The 27,696-nt window shown below is 36.5% G+C and overlaps 1 protein-coding gene across 3 annotated transcripts in view; it reads right to left on the reverse strand.

Moving 5' to 3' along the window:
* Positions 1-27,696, reverse strand: part of EVI5 (ecotropic viral integration site 5) — a 72,445-nt gene that overhangs the window by 11,490 nt on the left and 33,259 nt on the right. For 2 of the 3 annotated variants that reach the window (XM_054384306.1, XM_054384305.1), the window contains 6 exons: positions 25,289-25,423; positions 23,026-23,166; positions 22,204-22,362; positions 20,409-20,555; positions 18,664-18,759; positions 9,810-9,905 (listed from right to left, as the gene is read on the reverse strand). In XM_054384306.1, coding sequence (XP_054240281.1) covers positions 9,810-9,905; positions 18,664-18,759; positions 20,409-20,555; positions 22,204-22,362; positions 23,026-23,166; positions 25,289-25,423 — 774 coding nt within the window. The remainder of the gene's footprint in view (positions 1-9,809; positions 9,906-18,663; positions 18,760-20,408; positions 20,556-22,203; positions 22,363-23,025; positions 23,167-25,288; positions 25,424-27,696) is intronic. The other variant, XM_054384304.1, reaches the window with a different exon arrangement.

Here is a 27,696-nt window from a genome sequence, read left to right on the forward strand (position 1 = left end):
ACACAGCATTCCTCTCCTCAAGCTTGTTTCTCACATTCATATCACCTATACATGGTTTAAAAAAAATATTATTGCAAGGAACATCTACTCAGATAAAGTCAAACCAGCAGAACCTCAGTCCCTCCACTTTTTAAACCCCAAAACTTGACTTAAAGGCAGAAATCTAGGATAGACCCTAACATAGCTCTAATTAGCACAACAGACAGATCATACAGCTGCAACACTCAAGAGAAGAACGTTATTGCCACAATAATGAAATAATTATCTACAATCAGCTTGCTAACTTTGGCAATCCAGACAAATAAGACTTAATACAGTTAAGTGTAGCTAGCTAAATTCATCTCTAATCCTTCAACCAAGAACTAGTAAATTGCTCAGCAAGACAGATCTGGAGCTTTGACACAGAAGGACACAGTCAATAAATAAGTAGGTAAATAAATGAATAAATAAACAAAAAGTGGAAATGTTTGTAAAAATGACAATCACCAATTTTCACTTATTTTACCAATGAATCTAGTCTGTCAGCAGTGTCAGTGAAACAGTTAAGATTCCTAACTAAAACTGATGCCCTCATGGAAGTCAGCAAAGTCATACTTATTTCCATTTGAGGACAGCTTACATCATTGACCTGGTTACACTGTTCACATTTAGAGGTTTCCTTCACTCTCATGAGAGACAGAACATTACTTTGTTGACAGTGGTGTTCCCGTGGGGAAGGGACAGGAATGGACTGATGCCAAGATGAAGATGTAATTTGTGGCCAATGGAGTACCATCATCATAGAATCAATCCTACCTTCTTGGGGAAGTGTAACTTCTCTAATTATGGTATGAACACCCATTGAAAATAATGGAAAAAAATGGAATGAAACAACAGATGCTTATATCTAGGGATTCCATTGTGCAACAACACTTCTGCCTGTTGACTGTTTAGTTAAGCCAGATAATAAAACAACTAGCTTTAGAAACTAAGGGCAGGGTAGCTCTACTGGAGAAAGTTATTGGAGAATTAAGATCCCAGTCTGTTCAGTCTCACACTTCTGTAACCATATGATCAAGCCAGTATAACAACATTTCTTATGGACAAGATGAGTTAAAGAAATAAAGCAATTCACTTTTCTAAAGCATATGGTATAAATTTAACTATCCTGTGTAGACAAAGCTGCTGCACTAAACTGGGTGCTTGCAAACCACATGACCTCACAAACGCTATCTTATCACATCACAGGTTCCTCAGACTGACCACAACCACTTAAATCAGACTCTGCCAGCACAGAGACTCTGTAACTTTGACACGTACTAGTAAAGCAACTACATTTTTAGCTGTCCAGCCGCCTTAAAAGAACTTTACTTGTGGGAGGGAAAAATCTGATGGTCTCTTGTCCTACTGTGCTTGCAAGATATGGTGAAAGAGAAGCACATGATTTATTGTGCTATAAACTTCCACCACAAGTTGAAATGTTTACTTTGTAAATCTGAAGGCTAACATATTTCCTTTCAGGGACAATATTTCTTATCAAGTAAGAAAACATTTATAGAGCACCACATATTTTGGAAGCATTTATCTAGTACAACAAACTACTAGAAGGTGTGGTCAGTATTTAGAAACAAGGGCTTTGCAAGAGTTCATACAGTACTTTTAACAAGTATTACAGTTTCAGTGACTATGAAGTAAGAAAAATGTAAAAATTGACTGAGATTAGCTGGTTTTATGAAAATGAATAAAATGATAATTGCCAAGAGACAAGTACACATCTGTCTATACAATACAGAAAGCAAAGTATATGCTCCTCCTAGGAAAGGGGGGGAAAAAAAAAAGAAAAAAAAAAAATCAGTCTGCAGCAGATTGAGTGGAAGAGCATTATATCTAATAATAAATTTTATGGGAAGAATATTAGGTCTCTGTGGACTTGCTGTCCTTTGCTCTGTCCTGATGAAAGAAATATTACCTATTTCTGTTTTCAAGATACCTAAATGCTGACAAATCTGATTTTCTTTTCTGTTTGCCCACGTGATCTGATCCACTGCTAGCCATCACCTTATAAATATGTCTTCAGGAAAGAAAAAAAAAAAAAAAAATCAACACACAACCCCCCCAAAAAAACCAAACCTAAAACCAAAATAAAAAACAGCACTGAATTTTAATAATAATCCACTTTCTTCAGTTAATCCCCTTATCCCCATCATGCAAAGCTATGTACAACTCATAGCTTTAGAAATTGCTTAAAAGACGTGCCTGCACTGCAGTCACGACCACAGCGTGACATAGACACATCCAAACCAAGCAGCTGGAGACCAGCAGTCCAAGAACTGCAGGATGAAGCTCAGTTATTTACCCTGCTTCTGAATGTAGTCAAGTGGTGCTTTAGATAAGAGAACATCTGATTTGATAAGCATTGAATTTGACTCAAAGGAAGCCTAGTAACAAAATTAACAGAGGGAAGGAATAACGCTTCCTGCTGGTATCGCATCAGTAAGCCTAGATGCTATTATTACGTGAGAGACAGGAGCTAGGAATGCTACTAGAAGCGGCCAACCCATGTTGTGCTACTGCAGAGAGCCACAAGCAGCAGCATCATTTTGTGCTCTTCTATGGCTGATGCAGAAGTCGTTTAGCTGCTTGTGAAGATATTCCCTCACCTCCTTAGGGAGACTGACCTGTGCAGAGGATCAGAACCACTCACTGTACCATACTGACTTAAGATTATTAGCTAATAATAATAATTTAAAAACCCCAAGCAAGACAAAAAGACGCAAACAAACACCCCAAACAACAACCCCCGCCAACAAAACAGAGGAAACAATTTGGCAGCTTTTAAACACAGTGTACTAACCATACTAGTTTATGGTATTTAAAACCAAACACACAGTTAATGTGGTTTAAACATTCCTCCTGTATAGTATAGTGCATTGACCTTTATTTAGGTGAGGTATTATGTAGCCTATGTAGGTGTATTTTAAATCCTTCACTCTGATGGTTACAATTTACTTTCCCTTTTCCATTTTAGTTTCAGCAGCCCAGAAAGCTAACCCAAGTTAGAAAATATATCCCTAATTCAGCCATATTACCAATTACTCCTTTAGTCATAACTTATGCATTATTTATCCTCAATTACTTAGTGTCTTGAATTTTACTTACACAAGGAAAAGCTTTTAAAAGCACAGTATTTAATCTCCAATTTTTATATCTCTTTTCATTTAGACAATCTTAAAATGTCAGCTCACCAGGAGCAAGATCAGACCAGAGATAAGACCTCTATCAGAATCTTACTGACTACATTAGGTTTTTAAAACAATATTAGATCCATTCCTAGATAAACTATGTATATGTGGGATGGAAGAGTAGTAAGCTAGTCAACACTCCTTTGAATAGCCATCAAGTTTATAGATACTGAAAATGGGAAATACTTTTATAGAAAAGCCCTATCTTCTGCACTGTCAATATTCCAGGACTGACTCACCAGAATTTCACTTTAACTTCCTATTATAAAGCCTTTTAAAAGTATCAAAAATTATTTCAGTGTGATAGTAATCCTCCAGTCATCTGTCATCTTGTCCTTTTGCCATCAGCCATTCTGAAATATTGTTAACATGGGCTAACATGGGCAAACTTGTAGGTTCTCTAATTGTTGGAACAGTGTATCACACTATCATTAGGATTTTATATTTCATTCAAACAACAACATGGGCATAATGATTTGTGCATTAGAAAATCTCAACCTTGCTTCCTCCCAAAATGCTTCAAGTAATTATTTGACAGAAGTGTACCTCATTGCAAAGGAACAGGAGAAAATTAGCTCTGTATTCTGTGCCTGACATTGGTCTATAGCAGATGCCCAGGAAAGAATGTAACAGTAGGCAAATAAGTAGCACTACCCCCCCAGAATGTTCTTCCCAAACTTCAAGAAGCCCGTTTAATGTTGGGGAGGAATTATCAACCTACCACACAATCATACATGACATCTGTGCATTTCCAGGAGTCCATCCCCACCATGAATTTAGGATGTTACTTTTTTTCCTGATCTGTGCTAACATGGATTTTAGTATGTGGAACAATTTTTGGATCTAAAGGAATTTCATCTTTTAAAGTTGCAAATATTATATCCACGTGTTTTTTCACTAAATCTCCAGTTTAATTTGAAGATCACAATTATTGCACTGGAAGAGAACAAATGCTCCCTACCCAGCTTACTTACAGTCTGAATATTTTACATACCACCCCCACTTCCACCAAGAACTATAAAAAAAACTTTTAATGTAAAAAATGCCAAATAATTTGTCAAAAATAAAAAAGCATCACTAAGCTCTGAGTATTCTTTAGCTGCTTCCAGGATAAAAACAACTATTGGATCTTTTTAAATTACAGGAGATATTTTCAACATCCATATAACTCCTTCCTAAGGAGAAAAAAAATAAAATCCATGCTAAGTGAAGGAGGTACAATGTTTCTGCGTATTGCTGATTGCCTTCATAAAGCTGTCCCCTTATGTGGATGGCCAATAGATAGTAGAATGGAATAAAGAGCCTCATGGAATAAATTGCAGGAGCTGCTTGCTTTGTGGAATTGAATACGTATTAGGTAAAATTTAGCTTGTAATACAGGAAAGGTCACAAAATTAAAACAAACCTACACTGGAAATACTGCAGATAAATAAGGAACTGAAATTTAAAAGTAAACCAAACTGAAAGCATTCCAAGAGACGCAAAAATCAGCTAGCAGTATGACAACGACAAACTTCAAAGTTTCACTTGAAATGCAATTTAAACTTAAGCACTTCAGTCCTAAATCACAAAGTCTGTAAGACTGGAAACCACTTGCTTTTGTCTCCAAAGGTGTCTTGTGGTCTGCCAGTGTAGTTTGTGGGTAAGCACGCCAATTCTAATCTTTTGTACCACTCCTGTAATCTAGGTAACACATACAAGCCTTGCAACATCCAACAGGAAGCAGAGACAGCTGCCATGTAATATATATAAATTGACTGTATGTACAGAGGGATAATGCATGAAATGCAGAACTTCAGCAGTTTATAAATCATTTAATTCCATTCAGTTTGAATTAGTGGCAAACTACAAAGAAGCTCTCTTTTCCCAGTATGTGATTTACGTAGAAATTAGTAACAATTAGTTCAAGATTTATCTTCATCAGTTCTTCTTAAACCTTCACTGAATGCAAACTTGTAACAGTCCAAACTTCCTATGTATTCTTTTCCACATACAGTAACTGTTTTAATTCAGAACTACTTACTAGAAGTGTGTAGCAGTAAAAATTAATAGTAAAGATGTTTCACAAAAGTTGCTTTCACTTAACATTTAGTGTCTAAACAAAGGCAAACTTCTATGAAGTACTAGCACTCCTCATGCAGCCTGAAGTATGTAACCCAAATCTAGCAGTGCCATTTATGTTACATCAGATAAAGCACATTAACTGTAAGGTCAAGTGACTGAGTGTAGTGCTTACCAGACCTTATTTCTTGTGTCAAAGATGGGGCAACCAAGCTGGTGTACTGATAAGAGTAACAAAGTTGCTTCACAGAAACAGCAGCCGGTCAGGGCTGCACAACACAAAAGCATTTTAGGATAAAATACTAAGCCAGAAGTTGTCAAGAGTGCTGTAGGGAAAGCTTTTGAAAGTGGATGGGGGAAAAAAAAAATGGAGAAAGAAAGAAAAATGCAAGGTGGAAAGAATTCATTTAATGAAAATATCAAATGGCGATGTGACATAAATTTCTGAAAAGGCGGAGTGTCTAAGTGCACATTGAGAGCTCTGGAAAAAGTTTACCTCATAACTTCCTTTTTGTGCTCCGCCTCAAAATTTCAGCTTTTTACATTAGTTTCAGCCTTCAACAATAAAGCCATAAGGCATAAGCATCGAACACTTTTGTGTCCAAAGAAGTAACTTGGTCAGCATGGAAGAAAGTGAGTACAGCACTAATCTGACACCAGATATATGCAAGATTGACAGGACTAGCTATTGGCTAACTACAAATACTGCAGTCTCTGAGTATCCTTCCACTATGCACCAGCTGTTCTTTGAATGTTGATAGGGTGTGTAGATCTCAGCATTTTAGATAGTAATAAAAATTACGTTCATTATTTTGATTCTAACCCATATTTGGTTACTCAAGTTAGTGCAAACAAAGTTGCGCATGAGTAAGATCTAAGATTGTGTTTATAGAGCAGATGTATACCACGCAAGCCTTGTAATCATGTCCACAAAGCTCCAGATTTTGTCTGTTTGCTCTGGGGAAGCGTTCATCAAATACAAGTTTAAGACCTTCTGTGAAGAAGTCAATATACAATTCAGCTTATCACACTACAGAAACCAACTGGTTAGGTATAAAAGGAACCAGGCAGGTATCTTGCTAGAACAAACAAAAAATCCAGTATAGTAATTCCATTTATATTTATCTTATTTGAAAGGTACAAGAAAAGGCATTCTCTTTCACTATTTAATTTACCTTCCATGTTTAACAGCAATGTGCCTCATTGGTTCATTTTTTGATGCCATAGTATCAATTTCCAACATGGGCAGTTTTTACTCAGTAACAGAAACACAAAATCTTGACTTTACTACAAATAAGTCTTCTTATAACATAAACTGAACGTTGACTGTAGCATTACTATTCCTAGGTGTAGGAGCAGTTGAAATGTATTCTTTAGGCTGCAAGCTGCACCATATTTAAAAATGCATTCAAAATTTTGAGCTCAGGAAAGAAAGATCAAAATTATTTCAACAGACTCAGATTACAACAAAGGGCAACTGGTTGGAAGTTTTCAAAAGTGTTAACCAAACTGTTAAAAATTAAAATTAATAAATTGAAATTGTATGTAGAGAATTCTGATAGGTAACTGATTTAAGCTACCACACTGGAATGGGTCAGAGAAATATCTTAAATCTGAGGGTCAAACTTTCCTCAATTACAAACTCAAGAGGTGTTACTGCAGAAGCCTGTTGCACCTGTGCTTCAGCAACACCACCTCACCACCCTGCACCTTTTAGTGAAGAGGATTCAGCTTTAGATCCCAGGCAATGACACCCCCACTTTGCTGTTGTCTGGTGCTCCTCATTTGTGTTCTAAGGTTTGCTCCAAACATGGCTACTAGCCTGGCTTTCAAACACTGATGGAACTCTGCAATTAGGATGAATCATGTTGCTGCCATATCTTGGTACCATCACCATCTGATGGACTGTATCACAGAACAGAATTAATAGTATCTATCTCCTCCAAGTTCCACTGATACAGGAATATGCATTCTAATTCCTGGCCAAAGACACGAAATAGTGTTTTATCAGAAGGCTAGAATATGGACTTATCTTGCAGTTCCTTACATTCAATATATAATCTGCCCATTATTTTGTTCCATCTCTCAGATGGAGAGTCTGCAATTCTTCTGATGTAAAATTCCGTAAACATGCAGTAGTAGAGAGGAGAAAAAAAAAGGTTCAGTAAGTGGAATCAACATTGATGGCTACAGCATAACATTTCATCTTTTTACACAAAACCATCCCACCCCATCTTGAACTATAATTTTTGCATTAATTTATGACCATTTTAAAGATCCACGATTACAGTATATTAGATGGTAACCACGTAGTCACCAAAAACTCTGTTCCTTTACCAGTGCCTTTTACATATTAACCAGTTGGGAGGTTGTGGTCAGCATGTCACATACACCATCACCCTATCTTCAGGAAGATGAATTTGCAAACTCGTAACGCTTTTCTCAGGTTTTGCAGAAGTAGAATCAAAAAGCAGCTAACCAAAAAGCAAAGAACATGGTCATTACTGGATCTACACATGAAAACACTTCAATGCACATCTAAAAAAGTGGGTTATTTAATCAATATTGACTACATTATACAAATCCTAACGTTAGCAGTTGAGGTCAAACATTTCTCTCTCTCCCTACTGCCATTTTATTCAGATGTTGCTGTTTCAGGGATCTCTGCAAGCAAAGTTCTTTGCTTAGCAGCTATGTTAATACGAGACTTGATTGCTATTTATTAGCACAAACTTAGCCATAAATACTACATAAATTTCAGACTTAACCTTGCATTATCTCAAAATCAGCTCAGAATAAAGGACTGTGGTGCCTGAAGTATAAGTTTTCCTCCGATGTTTTTATTTTAAAACCAAGCAAATAGATATGCAACCATAAGAGGGAAGAAAAAAGAAGCCATTAGTAAACAAGGACTTCCAGGCTTTAGGAAGCTGTATGTAAGGGAGCATTCATAAATGCTGCCAACGTAGAACATGTCTACTACATGGAAAGCTTCTTCCTACTGTTTCTATTTGTCCTAAAGTAAGATACTTTCCTATACTGTTTATCTAGTTTGGAAATTAAACTATAACAAAGCACACATGTAGAAGAGGAGGGTTCATCAAGATTTGTCTAGATGCAACTGTTTAGGAATCACTAGTATTACTCAGAGTATCATTGTTCTGGAAGCTAATGAACCTCATCTTCATTCCAACCTGCACACATCAACTTGTACACATACACAACTGCACATCTTCATGACAACTGAGTTGCTCAGCCAGGTGTATGACAAACACTTGTATAAATTATGCAACAGCTTTCCAACATGAATTCCACTTTTCCACCAAAGCAGTGGTTTCTCACCTTTTAAACCTACACTGAGCAGAGGAAAATGTCAGTACAGTGCCTTATTTATTCATAATGAAAAATATGCAAAATAAATATCTGGCTTTCTGGGAATTCTACAAGCAACTTACTTCCTCACAAGGTACCAAGCAAGCTAGTTATTGCCCTTTAATGGAAAAACCCAGGATATTGATTTTAAATTTGTTTTTAAGTGAGCTTAATGATGCTAAAGGTGCTGGACTAATGGCCACTAGAGACTATCCTCAATCTATAGCATAGAGAGCATTCCAAGATCCTCCACTATGTTATAACTCCCGAGGGATTGGTCCTAAAAGGTTGAATCCACTAAGACTCTTAGGAAAACACTATCTATACCATGAACGAAGAAAGGATGTATTTACTTAACAAAAGCAAAAAAGGTAACAAACAATAATTAGGCTGCATTGCTCTATGATACTATGGCTTTAAGCAACGCTATCAGAGCTGGGTATTGGAAGACGTACGGAAAGACCAGCAGAGTACAAGGCAGCAGGTTGCACACAGGGAGTATTAGGTAAAGACATTTCTTCACAATACAGGGTGAACTGAAACGAGCCAGCGAGCACAGGAGTTACATAAGCCGTTTCGGGACCTTCTGATGTTTTTTAACTAACAAAGTTACAACTATTAGAGCAAGGAAGTTTGAAGACAAATTTCATAGGTTGAAGGTTGTGGCAGTTTAAAGCTTAAAAATCTGTTAACTGATATTAAGCAAGCATCCTTTTTCTTTTTAAGCAATCTCAGTATACAACCACACAAAATTCATCCTCACAACAGCAAGAACCAAAAAATATCTGCACGTGGACTCTTCTACTTGCACAAATGCATCTTATTTTCTAACTAAGTTAGCCTTAAAGTTTGTAGCCAAGACATAAAGGGGCTTGTTTTCATGCACACAGCTCCAAATGCAGTAAATGCTACACAGTGAAATATGATTAACTCATGAAACTAAGGAAGACATCAAGATGGGACATAAATGCTGCCCTCATTTAATGTCAATTCACATCACATAACGAAGCAATTCTTTGTTCTCTTACATCCAAGGATGAAGGAAAAGTGTAACAGTTAGTTTTATTGCATTCATTTAAAATAAAGCAAGTTTGCAAAATCAGGTACTGCATCTGTACTCTTAGATAAGCAGAAGAGTAGTATTTTATCACTTACCTCATGATGCAGCTCAGCTATCTGATCTTTCAGTTCTCTGATGTACTGGTTAGAATCAGATTTATTAAGCTGCCCTTGAATTTTCCCTTCTTCTTTCTGTTTTGGTTAAAAAATAAATCTTATTTAGATTATTTATGGATATGCTACAGTTAAAAAAAATTAAAATCTTATTTTAACTGCCTATTTTTGTCATGAACCAAAGCTATTCAGAGACACCATCCAGCACTTTTCATCTGGTTGAACTTACTGCAGGTATCTAGGGGCATCAGTGACCAAGCTGACCTACTCAATACCAACCATGGTACAGGCAGGAAGCTATGGAGGAGCAAGAAGAATTAAAAACTCTTCATAGGTGGAATTCATATCCAATGTACATGAGATGGCATATGCAAGTTGGTAAAGCATCCCTACAGAACTATCAATAGTAACATATCTTAGCATACATTGTCACTAATACAAAGTTCTCGTTCAGTAACAAGCAATTGACTTTTGCTTCCAAGTGACAAGTAAACAAAACATGGTTTCTCCTTGCAATATAGGACATGAGCCAAGACATACTACATATACCAAGCTTTTTCTGCCCTAAAAAAAAAAAAAAAAAAGTTAAAACACTTAAAATATTGTGGTATTTATCATACAGGAGTTCCAGAGAGCATTAAGTGAAGATACATCCCCTAGAAGCAACACTGTGTGAGGTAAAAAGAACAATTGACAAGTAATAAAAAGGACAGAAATTAAAAGGAACAAGAGATTTCCAACATTTGTCAACCAAACGCAGCTCCTAAGTTTCAAGATGCACACAAAGGTGTCATCTGCACTCGAATGCCTACAAGATTAACTTTCAGCTTGTCTCCAAAAGGGAAATGCTGGACTACATCCTTTCCCTTTGTTTGAAACCATGACTATTCCATTTAAGCCTCTTGTTCTATCGACACCAAAATTACTATGTAACCATCCACTACAGTATCAGAAAAAGTAAAGAAAGGTTTTACCATAAATGGATGCCACAGCACTTTTAAAATGAAACTGTGATAAGCAGCTGAGCAAACATTCAGATGGAGTTCACAAGAGGACATGAATCAGGCATTCCCAAGATGGTATAAACTAACAGCAGAAGCAGTAACATTTACTAGCTTAAATTTGGCACTGCACAAATAGCTGAAAGCTATTCCTGTATACCATACTGAGAGTTATACACATTCATTATTTTTAAGCAGGTTTACCTTTTATTCCATAAATAACACTGTAAAGTTAATGCAGATATCAGAGTAATTTGGCACACATGTTTGCTCATGGAAGAACAGAGGCTAGCTCAAATCAATTGGAACTGAATGTAAAGCACAAGCCTCGCTTGAAAGATCCTCATGGTTAAGAAAGGGCAAATGAGTTTCAGGTTTCTGTTCAGTAGTAAAGATTCTGTAGTGCTGACAATTCACCAAAAATGCATTTAGTACAAAAAAGGAACCCTGCAATGTTTTTCTACAAACATATTTTTCAAAGAAATGTCATGCTGTGACTTCCTCTTGCAACATTCATAACACTAGAGATCAGAAGCTGAACCTTTTAACTGGCTGCAACAGAAACCATATATTTCTAACTAAATAAGCCCATATTTTATAAGCTACAAAGTCTGTCTACGGTCGGTAAAATGGAAGGATGACAGGGTATAAATTTTAGGACGAGCTATCAAAGCCTTCTTCACAACTTCTGTTCATCTGTCTGAGCAATAGCAAATATAAAGTCTACTTTTTTTAAAATAAGCTAAGTTGATCATGTCATTAAATTTAGGCTTTTTAAAAAGCCAGTCATGCAGGTGCAGTAGTAAACCACTGGAAAACAGGCAGAAGTCAGATGCTATAGCATTAAAATTTTTTTAATTTTTAGCAAAAATTAGTCTAATTTTGAGAATAAATAACAAGTAGACAGCTGAAAGTTCACATACTTCATGAACATGTATTTTACAAAAAGTAGGTTTATCTGTCAAGCAAGTTGTCTAACATTTTTTAAACCTGTGAGAAGAGATTGATATTTCTCATCAATACATACAAGTACAAAATGCTACCATGACCTGCAAAATTGTTTCACTTTTCAGTCACGTTTCTTAAGTGCATTAAGTGCAATTACTTTCCAGCAAACGCCCAGCTTCTGACAAGCATTTGTTAATCAAAGGAAAAATTTAAGGTGAGCAACTTTAACTTGGTAGTAAACTTCTTTAACAATAGTGCTTCCTTAGGGCAGCTTGACCAGTCTGACTCCCCACCATGGAGCAGCTGTGAGCCACTGCCCCATATCCTGGGGATCTACCAGGGAGACGAGATGGGCATCTCCTCAGGAAGCTCCAGAGAACAATGAGGTCACCCTTCAGCCTCCTTTTTTCCAAGCTAGACAAGTCTGAAGTCTTTAATTGCTCCTCATACCACTTAGCTTTCACAGCCCTTTCAGCAGCTTTGTTGCTCTCCTCTGGGCACATTCAAGGACTTTCACATCCTTCTTAATTTGTGAGACCTGCAACTGCACACAGTACTTACGATGTAGCCTCACCTGAACTTACTGAACAGTCTCATTTAGATAAGAAAAATCAAATGGCTTTCATGCAGCTTCACTTAATTTAATGCTTCTATTGTAGCATTTTCTTCAATAGGAACCAGGTCTTTCATTCTACATCGGTTTTATATTGTGTTTGAATAGTGTTATACTACTGTCCTTGAGTAATTTTGTAATTCTGAAGAAAATACTTAGATGAACTGTACTGATTCAAAAGCGAACGTTAAGACCCACGTAAAATTTAAAAGTCTTAAAGGTATGAACATCACACATTTTAAAAGGAAATAGCATAAGCAATTACTAATCTCTCTTTTTTTTTTTCATCTAAGATTATACACATAGGATGTGGGTTGCTGGTCTGGGCTTTTTGTTTGAGGGGGAGCACTATTACAGAAAATCTGTGTTATTTGGGGAGGTCATGACACCAGGAAGAGTAGCTGGTCTCTATGCAAATAATAGCCATTTTAATTTTAATATTATACAGTGAAAAAGCCAGATAACCTGTCAATAAGCAAAGTGTGAGTATTATCAGAATAGCAAAGCAATGAAAGTTAGCCAATTCTGAAATCGAGGAATTTCATTTAAAAACTCCCCACAGTCCTATGTGAATAAATCTCTACATCCATTTTCCTGGGGTACTGCTTCTCCATAGTGCCACCACTGCAGCGCTTGCCTCCTCTTCCCAGAAGGGTTTTTGAAAAAGTAATGGCAGTTGGTATTATGTTGTAATTGAAGATCTATCATCTCAATTTCACTGGTTTTGAAGATTAAAACTCTTCCCAGTCTTATCATCTCTTCTAGCAGATGAGCTGCACCAGCATTAGCAGAGTTAGAAACCCCTGTATCAGGGAAATAAACACCCCTGTGGCCTGGTATCACCTCTGCTCAAGCAAAAGGCACTTGTAACGATGTAAGCAGCCAACAAACAATCCAACCTCCTGCTTCAGAGACACTGTATAGAAAGGGAGTAGCATGGGCAGTGAAGCAGGAAGTGAGCCCTACAGAACAACAACAACAAAAATAATTCAGCTGCTAAAACAGAACTCACTTAGGCCCCTACAGTTTCAGAAACTCTCACCTCTTTCATCCTGCTCTGCAATACTAAGCTGACTGCACCCACGTGCATAACCAAGAGCTGCACTGTTTCCCAAAAATCTGCTTCTTAGCATTAGGAATTCTTATCAGTTGAGATTCATAGTTGTAGTATATTTATAAACTCCTTTGTTTGGCTTTCTAAGAAAACCAACTTTTCTATAGTTTCAAAAGAAGCATCTGATGCCTGTTGAGAACTAATGAGCATATGGAGACCTCCTAATCAGCATAGGACTAGCATGCATAGCTGGCAACACAAGGACAGACTGCTTCAAAGAATGCTGACCCTAAACACCTGAAACCATTATTGTATAGTACCCCCAAACCCCAAGTGGTTATGATAAAGCAAAGTTTAAATAACAGGGGAAAAAAAACATCACTGGAGACCACATGGAACACATTGTAGGCCTTAAGCCTGCTTTTGCTGCTCAACCAGTGCTTAAAGATACAGAAGATCAATGTAATCAGAATTCAGTTTCTGAAACACTCTTGATGATCACATCAGAGCAGAAAAAGAAACACACATCAACAAGAAAATAATCCATTTTAAATAAGGAAGCATCTCGGGTTGTTTTCACTTTAATAGCTGCTAACTTAAACACGGAAAACCAGACCCAGTGGTTTTATAAGTAGCCGAAACACAGGCACACCAGATGATACACTGTTACCTGAGAAACAACTATCTTTACAAAAAAACATCTACAGAGTTGGACATTTTCCTAACACCCTTAGCTTGATCTTTTCTGACTTAGAAATATTTACTTGCTAGCAATCCACCTTAGCCTCTTTCCATGGGAGGCTTTTAAATTGTTGCTCTGGGGCAAAAGACACTGCATTAAAAACGTAAATGAAGTTTATTCAGAAGGGTAAGTGTGGTAATTAGTGCCCTTTCAGTGACTTTAAAGTGACTCATTCTAGACTTTCAAAAAACACATCACTAACATCACACACCACTATTGATAAGACTAAAAAGTTTCCTGTAATTTGAAAAGATGGAAACAATTTCTTCGCTCAACAGTCAGTACTTGAAAAGTTATTAAACAGAGGTCATAGAAAGGCTTCCTTCTAACAAAACAGTGGTAAAAGTTTAAACTGTGGGGGAGAGAATTAGCACAATCATGGATTTCCTTTCCAGTTGGTCTCAAGGCAGTTTTGACATGGTTAGATAGGGTAAATGTAACAAAATTCTCCGAATCTGCCAGGAAACACATCAGGAGGAAGTGATGTTACCTGCTGGTCCAGATCAACTTAGCAAAGAAGAATGAAGTCTTACAGATAGTTTTATCTTTAAGATGACTCAGACCTAAACCCAGATTTCTATATTAGAAGTGTGCTCTGTACCTTCTCAACCCAAACCATTCATAGTATTAAGAGAATGCTACAAATTACCAGCCTGAATAGAAATGGAGGGAGAAGGATTACGTAGAGACTGCAGCTGTGCCAGCTCTGCTTCCTCAGTCTGCACACACTTCCACCAGCTTGGGGCTCCTACCTTAGCCAGCTGATTGACTCTTCTATTGCTATAATCTTGCCTGAATTGCTCTTATTTAGTCTGTGCTTCCTTCAGCTATTGCAAAGAAGACAGAAAAAAACCCATCAAACAAAAAATAACCACACAAACTCACACCAAAAACCCACCACCACCAAAAACCAAAGAAACAAGAGACCAACAGGATTGCCAATGCAATACGCAACCAGAAGGAACACTTGCTATTAAGTCACAAGTGTAGCAAAGCTTGGTAGACCTCTCTTCAAAGCTTTAGGAAAGCACATGAAAGCAAAAAGCAATAGGGTTTTATAGGCTGATATTAAGAAATTACAAGCATTTGCTTACTGCAGTTTGAAGCTTATCTAGGCCAGTTCAGCTGAAAATAAGAAAGACTAATTCCTGAAGAAATAAACTTCAGGTTTTTGCTGATTAATTATAGACATGTTGGGAGATGATATCTATTCTTCAGCCATGGCTGTCTGCATCTCACAAAATGATGGGACAAAAGGGATCAGAGAGTGCATGTAGTTTGGTCAAAACAAGTCATTTAGCTACGGTATGTGAGCTTCTAACCGTCGCAAGAAAGTAAAACATATACTGTTGAAGAGAACAGCTTCTCCCCTATGTGGAGGTACAAAAAAATAACAGCTGAGCCATCCAAAAATCCATCCTTCATTTGTTAATAATTTGCTCAAATGTTCTGCTCAAAGTCCAGAAGCCTGCTAAATATTTCCAAGTCATGTTTGCTTCCCAAGGGTTTTATAAGCTGAACTGGCAAGTGAGAGAAAACAAAGGCTGACAATGTAAACTCTTGTTTATACATAATTTCAAGGGTTTCCTTTGTCATTTCTGGAGCTTAGGTATATGCAACATAAGTTAAACTTCATTTTCATGTTATTTTTGCTGAGGAAAAAGTTCTGCATTTCTTTTAGTTAAGAATATCCATCCTGTATTGGGCTACAAGTTTAAAAGCTTAGCATTAGGAACTGATGACCTGAAGAATAATACCAAAAATAGCTTCCTAGCATCATCATAAACTGACATCTTGCTGTCAAATTACATCTACTATTAAAGTTACCTCCTTCTCTCTGTGTCATTACTACTAATCAAAATGAAGAGTGACCCAGAAACTGTGATTTAAATCTAGTATTTGTTTAATGTCAGATCAGTTCTTATGTGGGAGTAGTGATACTCTGTGTAACAAATTTAACACCAGTGTCTTGCACTTACACCTACATGAGCATTTAAAAGAAAACGGCACAATTTAGTTTAAGCATTGCTATGGAACATGTGGACCTGGCAGTGAATCCCTAGAGCTTCTTAGAAAAGCACCATCCCCCTCAAAAAAGGGAAGGTTATGTGGCAAGTTAACTTCCTCCTTTCATCTTTATCATCTTCGAAATGATATGACAAGCAGACCCATGTGTGATGCTGGGTGTTAAAAGCACAATTACTGTGAGACTGACACCTATGCTCCAGGAGTAACTAAACGTATATTAAATATTGCATTTAAAAGTCATTAAACCCTTAAAAAGCCCTCTGCTCCCCACATAAGGGCACAGCAATTCCAGTGACAAGCTGAATGGAAAAGAATGGGAAGCAGCTCTTTCTCCAATGATAAAAGCATCTAGAGTTTCGATTTCCTTAAAAAGCAGTTTTTGTTTAAGGTCTATTATCAGATGCATGTTTTACAGTTTACAAGCTTTGAGAATTAAGGTTGTCTTACTCCATTATTACTTCATATTGGTGCAGGTGTTTCAAAGGCCTTTGAGCATTAGTAACCAAAAAGTTTTGATTAAGTTTCATTGTTACTGGCAAAACACACTGGTCAAAAATATCTATTTGCTTACTCAATCTTACAAAAAATAAAAAAATCACAGCCAAATAAAAGCATTTCAAATGAGACTAGAGTCTCAAAAAATAAGTGAACTGGCATTAGAGGAAGTTATTTCTACTATAACACTTTTGGTTTAAATATCTTTATGCAGTTAACACTCCAAACCTGTATTTCACAACTGAAGCAGTTGTATTTCAGACTATTTGAAGTGTGAGATCCATAGTTTAACCGAAAGCCTAAAAGGGCAAAGTCAATTAGAAACACGAACCATGGCTGCAGGATGACTTCATACTCCAGACATTCTCATTTGTACAGTAATCAAGAAGCTCATGAAGAGAATACAGATCAAGAAATCATTAAGAGGCAATCATCTAAGAACACCAAAAAGATGGGAATTTGAAATGCACTGTAGTAGGAAACAAAAACAAGGCCACCTAGAATATGAGAAAAACAGAAAAACAAACTAAAGATTGCATCATGCAAAGTAGTAATTGTGAAAAGGAAGGAAAGATGAAGCAGATAAACAACTGAACATGAGACACTGCAATACCATGACAAAACAGGGACAGTGTAATCTTTGGATGTATTAGACACAGAGACATGAAATAGATTATGCTCTTGCACTTAACTTCTTTACTTGTCTCATGACAGGATATTATAAAAATCTGCATGCAATTCTGACACCTATAGCTTAAGCAGAAATATGGAAAGTGAATAGGAAACAGGTATAAAACGATTAAGCACTGATGATTTGGCAAGTCAAACACCAGAAAACTAAGTCAGAGATATTTACACTGAAAAACGAACATCATTCTAATTGGGTGACAGATATCAGGAGAAAAAAAAAAAAAAACAACTGATCATTACAGGATTCACCACTTCTTCATTTCATAAAAATCAACACTACAGTACTTTCCAGGGGACCTATATCAATCAAGGAGTGAAAGCATGATGACTTTTAAAGTCTGCACTAAAGTAAAAATAATGCAAAATGAACACTAGTTCCTCACCTACAAAATCACGCTGTTTGAAGTAACCTTTAAACTTTGTTTTAGTAAAATGGCAACACATGAGAAGAAGATTGACCTAAACTCAGCCACTCTCGTTATCTTACTAGATGATAAATGATTCATATGCAATGCTTACTGTACTTATCTGAGTATTTCTAACATACAGATCACAGCATTGTATGATTAAAAGAAATGATTGCTTTATCTTTCAATAAATTTAGTGCTTGCTGTGCTAGAGGAAAAACAAAGTGAAAATTCTTTATGCAAGCTCGATAAAATTTATTGGTACATTCCACAAATGAAGAGATTAAAAAATTGCAAGTAGTTGAGAAGAAGGCTTTGACACAATGCAGTGAAATCATCACTTCAAAGGAAAGATTTCAGAGGGAAGAAAGCAGCAATTCCAGGGTTAAAAACAAACAAACAAACACCTAGAGAATAACTAACTTCTAAATTACGAATAATAGCCAAGAAAATCTTCGCTGATAGGTGCAGCAGAATTCAGACAGGACAGCAGTATATGAGTATGGGAAGGACAGATTACAGTAAGACAATGATTTTTCAAAGTCAGGAAACAGTCATTTCTGATTCTCTTATCGAGGGAGAAATGAGTTCATGAGACAGTGAAAGCTCCAAAAGGAATTGAAAGCATAAGGAACAACATAGAGGCCAAAGGATGCATCTTCAGATCCTATAGTGACATGGTAGGAGTAAGTAACATTGCTCATTTCAAGCTTTACATCAAGGATGTATGTTTTATATACTTTGCTTAATGCCCTGTATTCACAGTTAATAAGGAAAGAAAGTGGAAGAAGGAAAAAACCCACAAAGTACAAAAAGTAATCAGTATCAAGTCACACATTTAATGCCATCACTTGTTACCTGGATTTCTAATTCAGCAATGTGCTGTTGGAGTTCAGCCACAGCTGCGATGCGGTCTGCCTCACGGAGCCGCACTGCCATTACCTCTTCTTTACTCTGAAAGAAGTCATAGATTGAAGCTAACAAATAATAGTTTCAGCTGATAAAAGACTGTGCACTGCTGTTACCCAGAATCATGTAGGTCAAGAGAACTCGATATACTGCTCTATTGAGTATCATACTATAGGGCATTCTCTTAAGAATTCAAATTTTACTTTAACCCACAGAATTGTGTCATTGTCTAATACTGATTCTAAACTACAAAAATCTTAAAAAAAAAAATCTATGTAGCCTTGGAAACATGCTGTTTTCAGTTTCCAAGTCCAGAAAACAGTGGTCTTGCATCCCAGAAATGTTATAGTGTAAATTAAGAAGTATAAATGTAACAAAACAAAAAAAAAAAAACCCAGCACTCACCTCAACTTTTGATTTTATATACCAAGAACAAAGCTACACCAGAGTTACTTACTTCATTCTCTGTCTAAAAATAAAATACATTAAGAAAAAACCCAAGAGGCACAGATATTCTCAGCCTCATTTAACTCCAGCTAACCTAGTCACAGTATACAACAAAGATCTGTGTGACAGTTAAGAATAAAATTTCTAACACCTATAATCAGACCCCTGGTATAAGTTTAACCTATAAGTTCAGCTATAAATGATAGACAATTAATTTGGATAAGAGAAGGAAATTTTCTTACTTCTGGTTTCATGAGGCAAGTCCTCAAGACTTCAGAGCACAAAACAATTAATATTATATTGTCAGCAGCTTGGTACCACCACAGAGAGAAAACAGTGGTAGATATTGAGTGAGCAATACTTTCAGCTAGAATGCAAATAATTCTAGTGAAGACACAGACTAGGTTCAAGTACATCTACTATTATGGCAGGCTGGTGTAACTCTACAAACTGCAGCTACTGTAAAGCAGTTGCAGCATTTCAGTTACTGTAACATGTGCTTTCAATTGACAGTACTTAACTGGACATCATTAGACAATTTGTTTGTGACTGAATTGAACACGCCAAAGTTTATCTGTACTAGCTACTTGAAAACATGCTGTTTTAGAAAATATTTCTGTAATGAAGGTACATCTACAGGATCCAATTAACAGCATTTATAATCAGTGGAGTCCATTTCAGAGGAATCCATCATGTGCCAGCTACTACTGCTAAATTCTGATGCGTGATTGCTTGAATGAAGCCAAACCCACAAGTCCATAGGATTGCGTGTATTTAACTGAAAGCTAAAGGGCAGACTGGCTTAGTTTGACTTTGGTACCCAAGATGAGTCAATAGCATTGCTCCAGATGGCACTGATGTTTTATCTCTGAAACAGAGATGGTAGGAAAGACTGGGGTGGAGGCACAAATGTTATGCTGTAAATTCTTTAGCAGAACTGATTAGAAAGATCAGTGCTGTGTTTCAAGAAACAATTTGAAACCTCTCCAATTTGTATATATTTTAATATATAAAAAAGACACTATTCTGAACAGAATCACACTTTGAAGTAGAAGCTAACCTTTGTGGGACCACAAAGCAGCAGCTGTGTCAAAATCAAATAATTTTTCCAAAATGGTAAATTGAAGATTTTGTCTAACCAGTAAATGAAAATTTTGGGTTTGTGATTTTTATTGCTCATTCAGGACAATTCTATCCAACAACAGCGGATGAGGCTAAAAAGGTAGTTGATTCATGATGTTGTTTACCTTGCATTCAATCTCTGCTTGTCTACGTTTTGCTTCGTTCAACTGAGCAAGAAGTCCTTTATTCTGTGCAGACAGATACTGTACCTTCCCCTGTAAGTTGGTAACCTCTTGCTCTGCCCTTCTTAAATGGTTACTATTGATCTGATTCTGAAATTTGTGGGAAAAAAAAAAGGAGAGAAAACACGTGTTCAGGAAAGATCTTTGATATTAAATTAACTTCCTGAAGTCTGACAAGACTATTTTATAGCATAGACAACAAATATTTTTTCCTATTACAAAAAAACCCCACCTCAACTTCTAATGAAAAAGCATTCAGAATTTTCTAAGTGTAATCAGAAAAGTTTGCATGACTTTTTTTTAAACAACAGATGATTCATTGTAAAAACATTACTACAAAGCTTTTGTGCATCTGTTTTTTCCAATGTCTTGCTTAGGTAAGGCAAAGATTTTGTGAACTTGCAACCCAAATACTGCAACAAGCTGATGTATCCAAGAAATACCAGGTTCATGAGAAATATGTATAGATTTCTCTGTCCAGTGAATTCCTGAAAGTAACATAGCACCTTAATTAAGATCAGTGCATTAGTACAAGTCACACCATTTCCATGTGAAGCCATGTATAGACCAGCACATACCATGGAAAGCAATGCATTTCTACAAAAATGATAGCTGAACAGCATAAGCACATCCAGAGACTCGACGCATAACACAAAAGTGGGAACTACCTACAGGTCTTGTAACTTTAATGTGTGTGATCCAGACAGCAGCATACCTATGCCCCCTACTGACTAAAACCTTACACAGGTGGGGAAAAAAGCAACAAAGCAAAAGTACAAGTTAACAGTAATCAGTTTTAAAAATTAAGGCAAACTTTCATTCAGATGGTATAGAAAAAGAGATGCCTCTGTCAGAAGCAAGTCACAATATGCGTTGCCGTTAAGTCATCTCTCCAGTAGCACATCCTTACGTTCTCTTGCTGTTTCTGGAATTGCTGAAGCTGGTCAAGTTAAGTTTTCGTTCGTTTAGCCTTTTAGACTCAAAGGTTACCTTCAAGGAACCCTTAGACTTTGCAGTTATTTAATAGAAAGATTTATCAACTGCCTGCTAAAAACCATTCTCAATAGCACTGCGCTTCTTGATTCAGTTGAAAGTTCACTACATGAACTCAATTTTAGTGCCCTTGAATATCAGATTTGTTTGACTAACAACAACAACTTATATCCTAGTTACTTGGCAAACGAGCTATTTTTGTCTCTTCTGAAAAAAACTCAGCAATAGTGAATCATGCTTTTATCTTCTGGCATATGAAAGGTAAAGCATTTGATAACAAAAAAAAAACTTACATATCTGACAACACACAGCTGTTTTGCTGAGAGCCACAGTTTAGTAACCAGATTCATGATCTCAGTAAATAAGGCAATTTCACCAGACAGAAGAAAACACTATCACTTAAAGAATCAGAATTACTATTGTCAGAATAATCAGTGAGGTTTGTAACATTTAAAACATCAGTTACAATTTAATGAATTGAGATTAACATACATTCACAGACTCTATCAAGTAGTCCAAATGAGAAATTTAAAAAGCTTAGTCCCGGAAAGACTAAAGAAAAGATAGTAATTTGGACTGCAAGCACTACACCCTCCCTTCTTGTTTAACAGCATTTTTCAAAAGTGCATTTTAGAACTGAAGTCATGCCTGTAGACAATAAAGGATATCATTAGATAGCTACCATTTGACACCAAATTTGCCAGCATTCAGCCCAGCTCACATATCCTGGTGTTCAATAACATACCTGTGTTTCCATCTCCATCATTCTTTGTTTGGTCTCTTTCAGCTCAGCCTGAGTTTCTGCTTCTCTCAATCGGACTGTCATGAGCTCATCCTGTAACTCATTCACTGCATTTTTTCTGGGAGGATCTTTCCATCTTCCAGTGGTGCGAGCCAGATGACGCTAAAAAAACCAAACCAAACCAAAACCCCATGGCATTGCTGACAGTGCTTGATCTTTTCTGGTGTTACTCTATTTCATTTAAGGTCTCAGGATTATATGTGGGACACAGTGTTATAGGGCTTGTTTGTCCTAAACACTAGAAAACCATGGAAATTTATGAGTTCTAAAACTAGAGAATTAAAACATTAAAGACAGTCAGTTCCAGTTAGAGTAAGTCAATGAATTGCATGTATATCCTGAGATTTTTGCTTTATTTCTAACCCTTACTAACATTTAATAAAGTAACAGTACTGATCAGATACTTCCCTTCTACCAGAATGGTGAGCTAGTACAACAGGCTCTCTGCAATCAACTAAGGACCAATTTCTAACATACTTTTGAAGTAAAGTTTCTTGTGGCAGCTGAATTTGAAGATTTTCTCACTTCAGCAGCTTGATCCTCAGTCATTAGTTTCTACTTGATCTCTGTGTCTCCTTTTGCAGTCTTTTGCTTTACCATCATTCATTGGGGAAAAAAAATAATAAAGACAAACCAACCAAACAAAAAACAAACCAACCCAAACAAACCAACCCAAACAAACCAACCCAAACAAACCAACCAAGATACCCCCCCAAAAAACCAGCAAACATACCCCACAAAATCCCACAAGTATTGAAAATGTACCTGCCAGTGTTCCTCCAAATCTTTGACTTGCTGCCTTAGTTCTTTCAAACCAGTCAGAGCTTCTGTTTCTCTTAATTTTACTGCAATCAGCTCTTCCTGTAGTCTAGCAACATTTTCCTCATCAGGGAGAGTGCTGTTCCTCTGCAAGAAAGATGTGTATTTGATTAAAACTGTGCTTAACAAGACCCACTCCAAGAAGACAGACATGGAATGATAACTTATTACTAACTAACACGTTCCACGCAAAATACAATTGCTCAAAAATCTAAGTTCCTGGATATACCAAGCGTGTATAAGTATCTTCCACTTGTAACCTACAGAAAAACCCACAACTGACAAGGTATTCCGATTTCCATATTTCCCAGATTGTATCCCTAACAAAGCATTATTTACACTATTTGCACACATTAAAAACATGGAGAGAAGTCTGACAGAATGTCATCTAGTTGATATTTTATTTAAAGCAAATAAGGAACTGAAATCATACCTTTAGTTCTAACTTTTATTTAGACTTACAGGAAAAAAATCATTGAAATTTTATTTTTTAGTATGTAGCTCATCTGCCTTTGAAAAGGAGAAAAAGATATATTGACCAAAAAAATTAATATTTATAAACAACAGTCAATAACAGGTTTTACAGATGAAAGTGCAAGGATGTTTAAAAAAAAAAAAAGAAGACAGACTAGCAACAGCTGAACTCAAGAACACATATCAGTAGTGACTTGAGGAAAGTAAAACAGTGATGAAACCATAATAAAGGAAGTCTGGGTAAAAAGAAAAAAAAAAGAGAGTAAGAAAAAGGACATAATTTGCCTAATATCCCTACACCAAATCATTGGTTACCAAGTATCTAAGACGAAGCACGTTTAATCACTTCCTATTGTATTTCTCAGTAAAATCAAGTATTTTTGTAGATATGTAATATTGTGACTGTTGCCAGGTTTTCTTGATAGAGTAAAATACATTATTAATATTAAGACAGCACAACAGCCATTTGTTAACATCTCCATGTCTCAAAATCATGGGATTGGAGTATTGACAAATACGGAGAGTGTTTCTGAACATTTATATCACTGTCAGTATAGCCATGTGTGTCCTGGGTTACTGATCAGAAAATTCCCAGGTTATATGGCACATCAGTATGCAGCTATGAAGAGCTGCATCTGTAGGAATTTGAGGGAGTAAACTTCACTCACTTATGTGCCTAAGTGAATAATGACAGAATGAAATACTACCATACAACTGAGTTTGTCTGGTATGCTGAATTTGACCCCACAGGTACAGTTTTGATTCACATTGAAGTCATCAGTGTATACTACCTTCATGCTAATGAAGCTTAAGTAAAGCAGAGGTCTCTTTTTTAACTCTGAAAAATACCTTAGGTCCTGATTTCTTAGCAGTGTTAAGTACAATGAAAACTACCACACTATCAGCTTGCCAGACTTCCCTCAACCCCATCACATGATTAAAAGAAGTAAAACCCTGCATGCAGTGGGTTAATCTAATTGACTAGCAACTTCTGGCCACATTCCTGAGCATATAGCTCTTTAAAATTTCCATGAGGAAACAACTTCTAAAACTAATATAACAGGATCTAAAAAGCATGCTATGTGTTAGGTCAATTAATGGATTCTTATCTTTTGTTTTCCTATTTTCTTTTTCAGTTTTTCTTCTAAGGAAGGTGTTTGACAGTACGTTTGAGTATGGCTTAAACTCTGGCATTAATAATGTACAAGCTGGGCTAGCACGCAAAAAAGCAGTAGGGGTTTTGATACTAAACAGTGGAGGTATTCTTTCCCTGCCCATAATAGGTCAAAGTAGGAGACACTCAAGAACTTGAGACCTGGAAATGGTAATGTTTGACTCCTTCCTCTTTACCTCCCCAACTATTTAGTTTCACATCACCTCAGTGCTCACCCTAAGCCTCGTTACAGGATATTATCTTGAAACAATTGTGGTTTACTGTAAGGACTCCACCAGAATCTGAATTTTCCACTGCATTGAGCCTTCAGGATCAGGAAAAGCGCGATCTGTTCTTCACAAACCTTTTCCAGTGCAAACAGTGGTTTTTTTGTGTGTGTGTTTTTGTTTGTTTGTTGTTGTTGTTGGTTTCCCCCCCTGTACTAGCTTCAAGTTTGAAAAGCATCTTGCAGTCATGAAAACAGTGAAGAAAAGATTCTAGAGAACAGTCATGCAAAGAATTACAGGGACCTGCCTTATGTTCCTAATGCTATTTTATACAGAGGGTCCTGGTTTGATTTACCTTTTCCATCTCTAGAACTTTATCTTGCATCTCCTTCAGGGCACAATGGGATTCTGCTTCACTCAGCCTGGCTTGGACCAGCTCTTTTTCCAGCTGTAGCACAAAGTCTTCACTGTATCGTGAACTGCATTTATGCTACAAAGTTTGCAGAAATACATTTAGTATGAAGCACGGATGGTTTGAAAGGGGTTTTATATGCCAGAATTTGAGTGAAAAGCACATTCAAATTCTCAATATAAGTAATACTAGCTTAAGATCAACACAAGTGCTTACCTTAGACAAGCCTATTAACATGTCCACCCATACTGCTAACAATAAGAATACTAATGTGGCATTTCTCAAACAGCTGCACCTCCAAACAGCCAGATATGCAAGACCAAACTGAGACATCTACTAGTACTGAGAAGTAATGACTTACACTTCTTTCATTGGCAACTAAATTGAAAAATTCTCAAGGAGTCTATGATTATTATACACAGAAAAGACGCTTAGGAAAGTATCTAATTACAGGGTTAATACATGCATGTCTTGACCCCTACTCTCTTAAGCTCAGATTGAACAGAAAATTTCCATAATCTTGCATTTAAAATAATGTGTGCTGAAACGCACAATCGCTTTGGTTTGTCCTTTCTTCCACTGCAACCCTGTCTCTCATTAGCTCACACTATAGGTGTTTTTCTGAGATTCTCTTCTAGAGCAAGCCTTGTGGATTTATGAGAAAAAAAAAAAAAATCGAGGTACTAGTATAGTCCCTTCTAGACAGGCAGCATAGGCCCAAGCTACAAAGAAGTGTGGTTCTTTCCATGTAGGACTTACTCCAAGACTATCCTCTGTCAATTTTGCACATTCCCTCAGTAATAAAACAGCAGCTCAAAATTTCAGGTCATACCTTCCAAACTTCAGGGGGAAGGGCAAAACTCATAATAAGGAATAAGTTAATGATGAATTAACTTTACTGTTGATTAGCTGGAATTAAAAGTGAGATCTGTTCTTTCACTTGCTAAAGCACAATTACATCAAACTGCATTTTTCATCAGGTACGTCCAACCAAAGTAATACTAAGCATTTGTATTTCAAAGCCCTGCTTAACTTTTTCCTCCAGTTGACAGACAGAAAATGAAATATATTTCTTTATTGGGTCACTCCAAATTTGAGATTCACCACAGTTTGTCAGACTTGCCATGATACCCTAAACCAGCATTTAAATTTCTGGTTTAGGAAAGAAAGTTTAAATCCACAAAGCATAGTTACTTAGTTAATGTGTATACAGAGCTACCCTGAAAATTAAGTTTAAAAGGGAAATGATTTAATATAGCTTTGTTTCCATTAACTACATTAACTGGATTCATAGACGAAGTTTTATTCAATTAAAAATGCAACTTTAAAATCCATAGAGTATTCATTATGCTAAAAGACAGAGCTATTTCTTATGCCCTGTTTGCATCAAACAGCTCACATTTTTCCATCTAAAAATAGCTGACAAAATTAACAGAAAAGTCTCTGGTTCCATATACTTCTGTTAAGAGTATGACATTTCTTGACCTTTAATGAACAAACTAAAGGCAAACTAGGATGAAACAAGGATATACAACATGTAACTACATGGCAAAGAAAACTTGGGGTTTTTTCCTTTATTTTTATACTTGTCATTTATTTTTATACTTCTGCAGGCCAACTGAGCCTTTCATAATGATTTATGGTACAATCCAAAATCAAAATGTACACTACCTAGCCTTAGTGTTGAAATCTATTATATATGCCTGTAGGGAGCTATAGTGGAGGGAATGCGTACAAAGCAATAAAAAGCAAATACAGCTCATGCAGGCAGGCTTTAGTGTCACTCAGACTAGTCATGTAAGCTCCTGTGCTACTTAACTGTGCACCTAAAGCACAAAGAATGCCTAAAGTATGAAGACTATAACATATTTAATACTAATTTTCCCTTAGAAAATACTTATTTAATTTGCATTATTTTCAACTCACACACTGTCTTTGCCTCAGCAAGCAGTGGAGGTAGCTCTAGTTTGAGGAAGAGGATGGGTAGTCAGTGCTGATGCGTAGTACAACTGCATCACACGATAAAGGAACATGAGTAGCGTATTTATAGCATGCAGTTGCAAAGAATAAGCAACAGCACTTTCTCATTTCCTGACTGTTTGTACATGTTTATCAAATGATATACACAGCAGCTTAGATGCCATGTTTCTTGTTCCCGCTTCTGATATACGAGAATGAATGCAGTGCTTTTTTTCCTCAGGGAGGAAATCCTCTTGTACTTTCCAGGAAATTTAAAGAAAACAGTAGATTTGAAGAACTAAATACATTCTGATTTTGCAACGATATGTAAGTGTACTCTAAATAGTTTTGGCCTATAAAAATCTAACTGATATTTGCCAAATAAAGAGAGC

This window comes from Indicator indicator, chromosome 10 (assembly GCF_027791375.1).
Source record: "Indicator indicator isolate 239-I01 chromosome 10, UM_Iind_1.1, whole genome shotgun sequence".
NCBI classification, from domain to species: Eukaryota; Metazoa; Chordata; class Aves; order Piciformes; family Indicatoridae; genus Indicator; species Indicator indicator.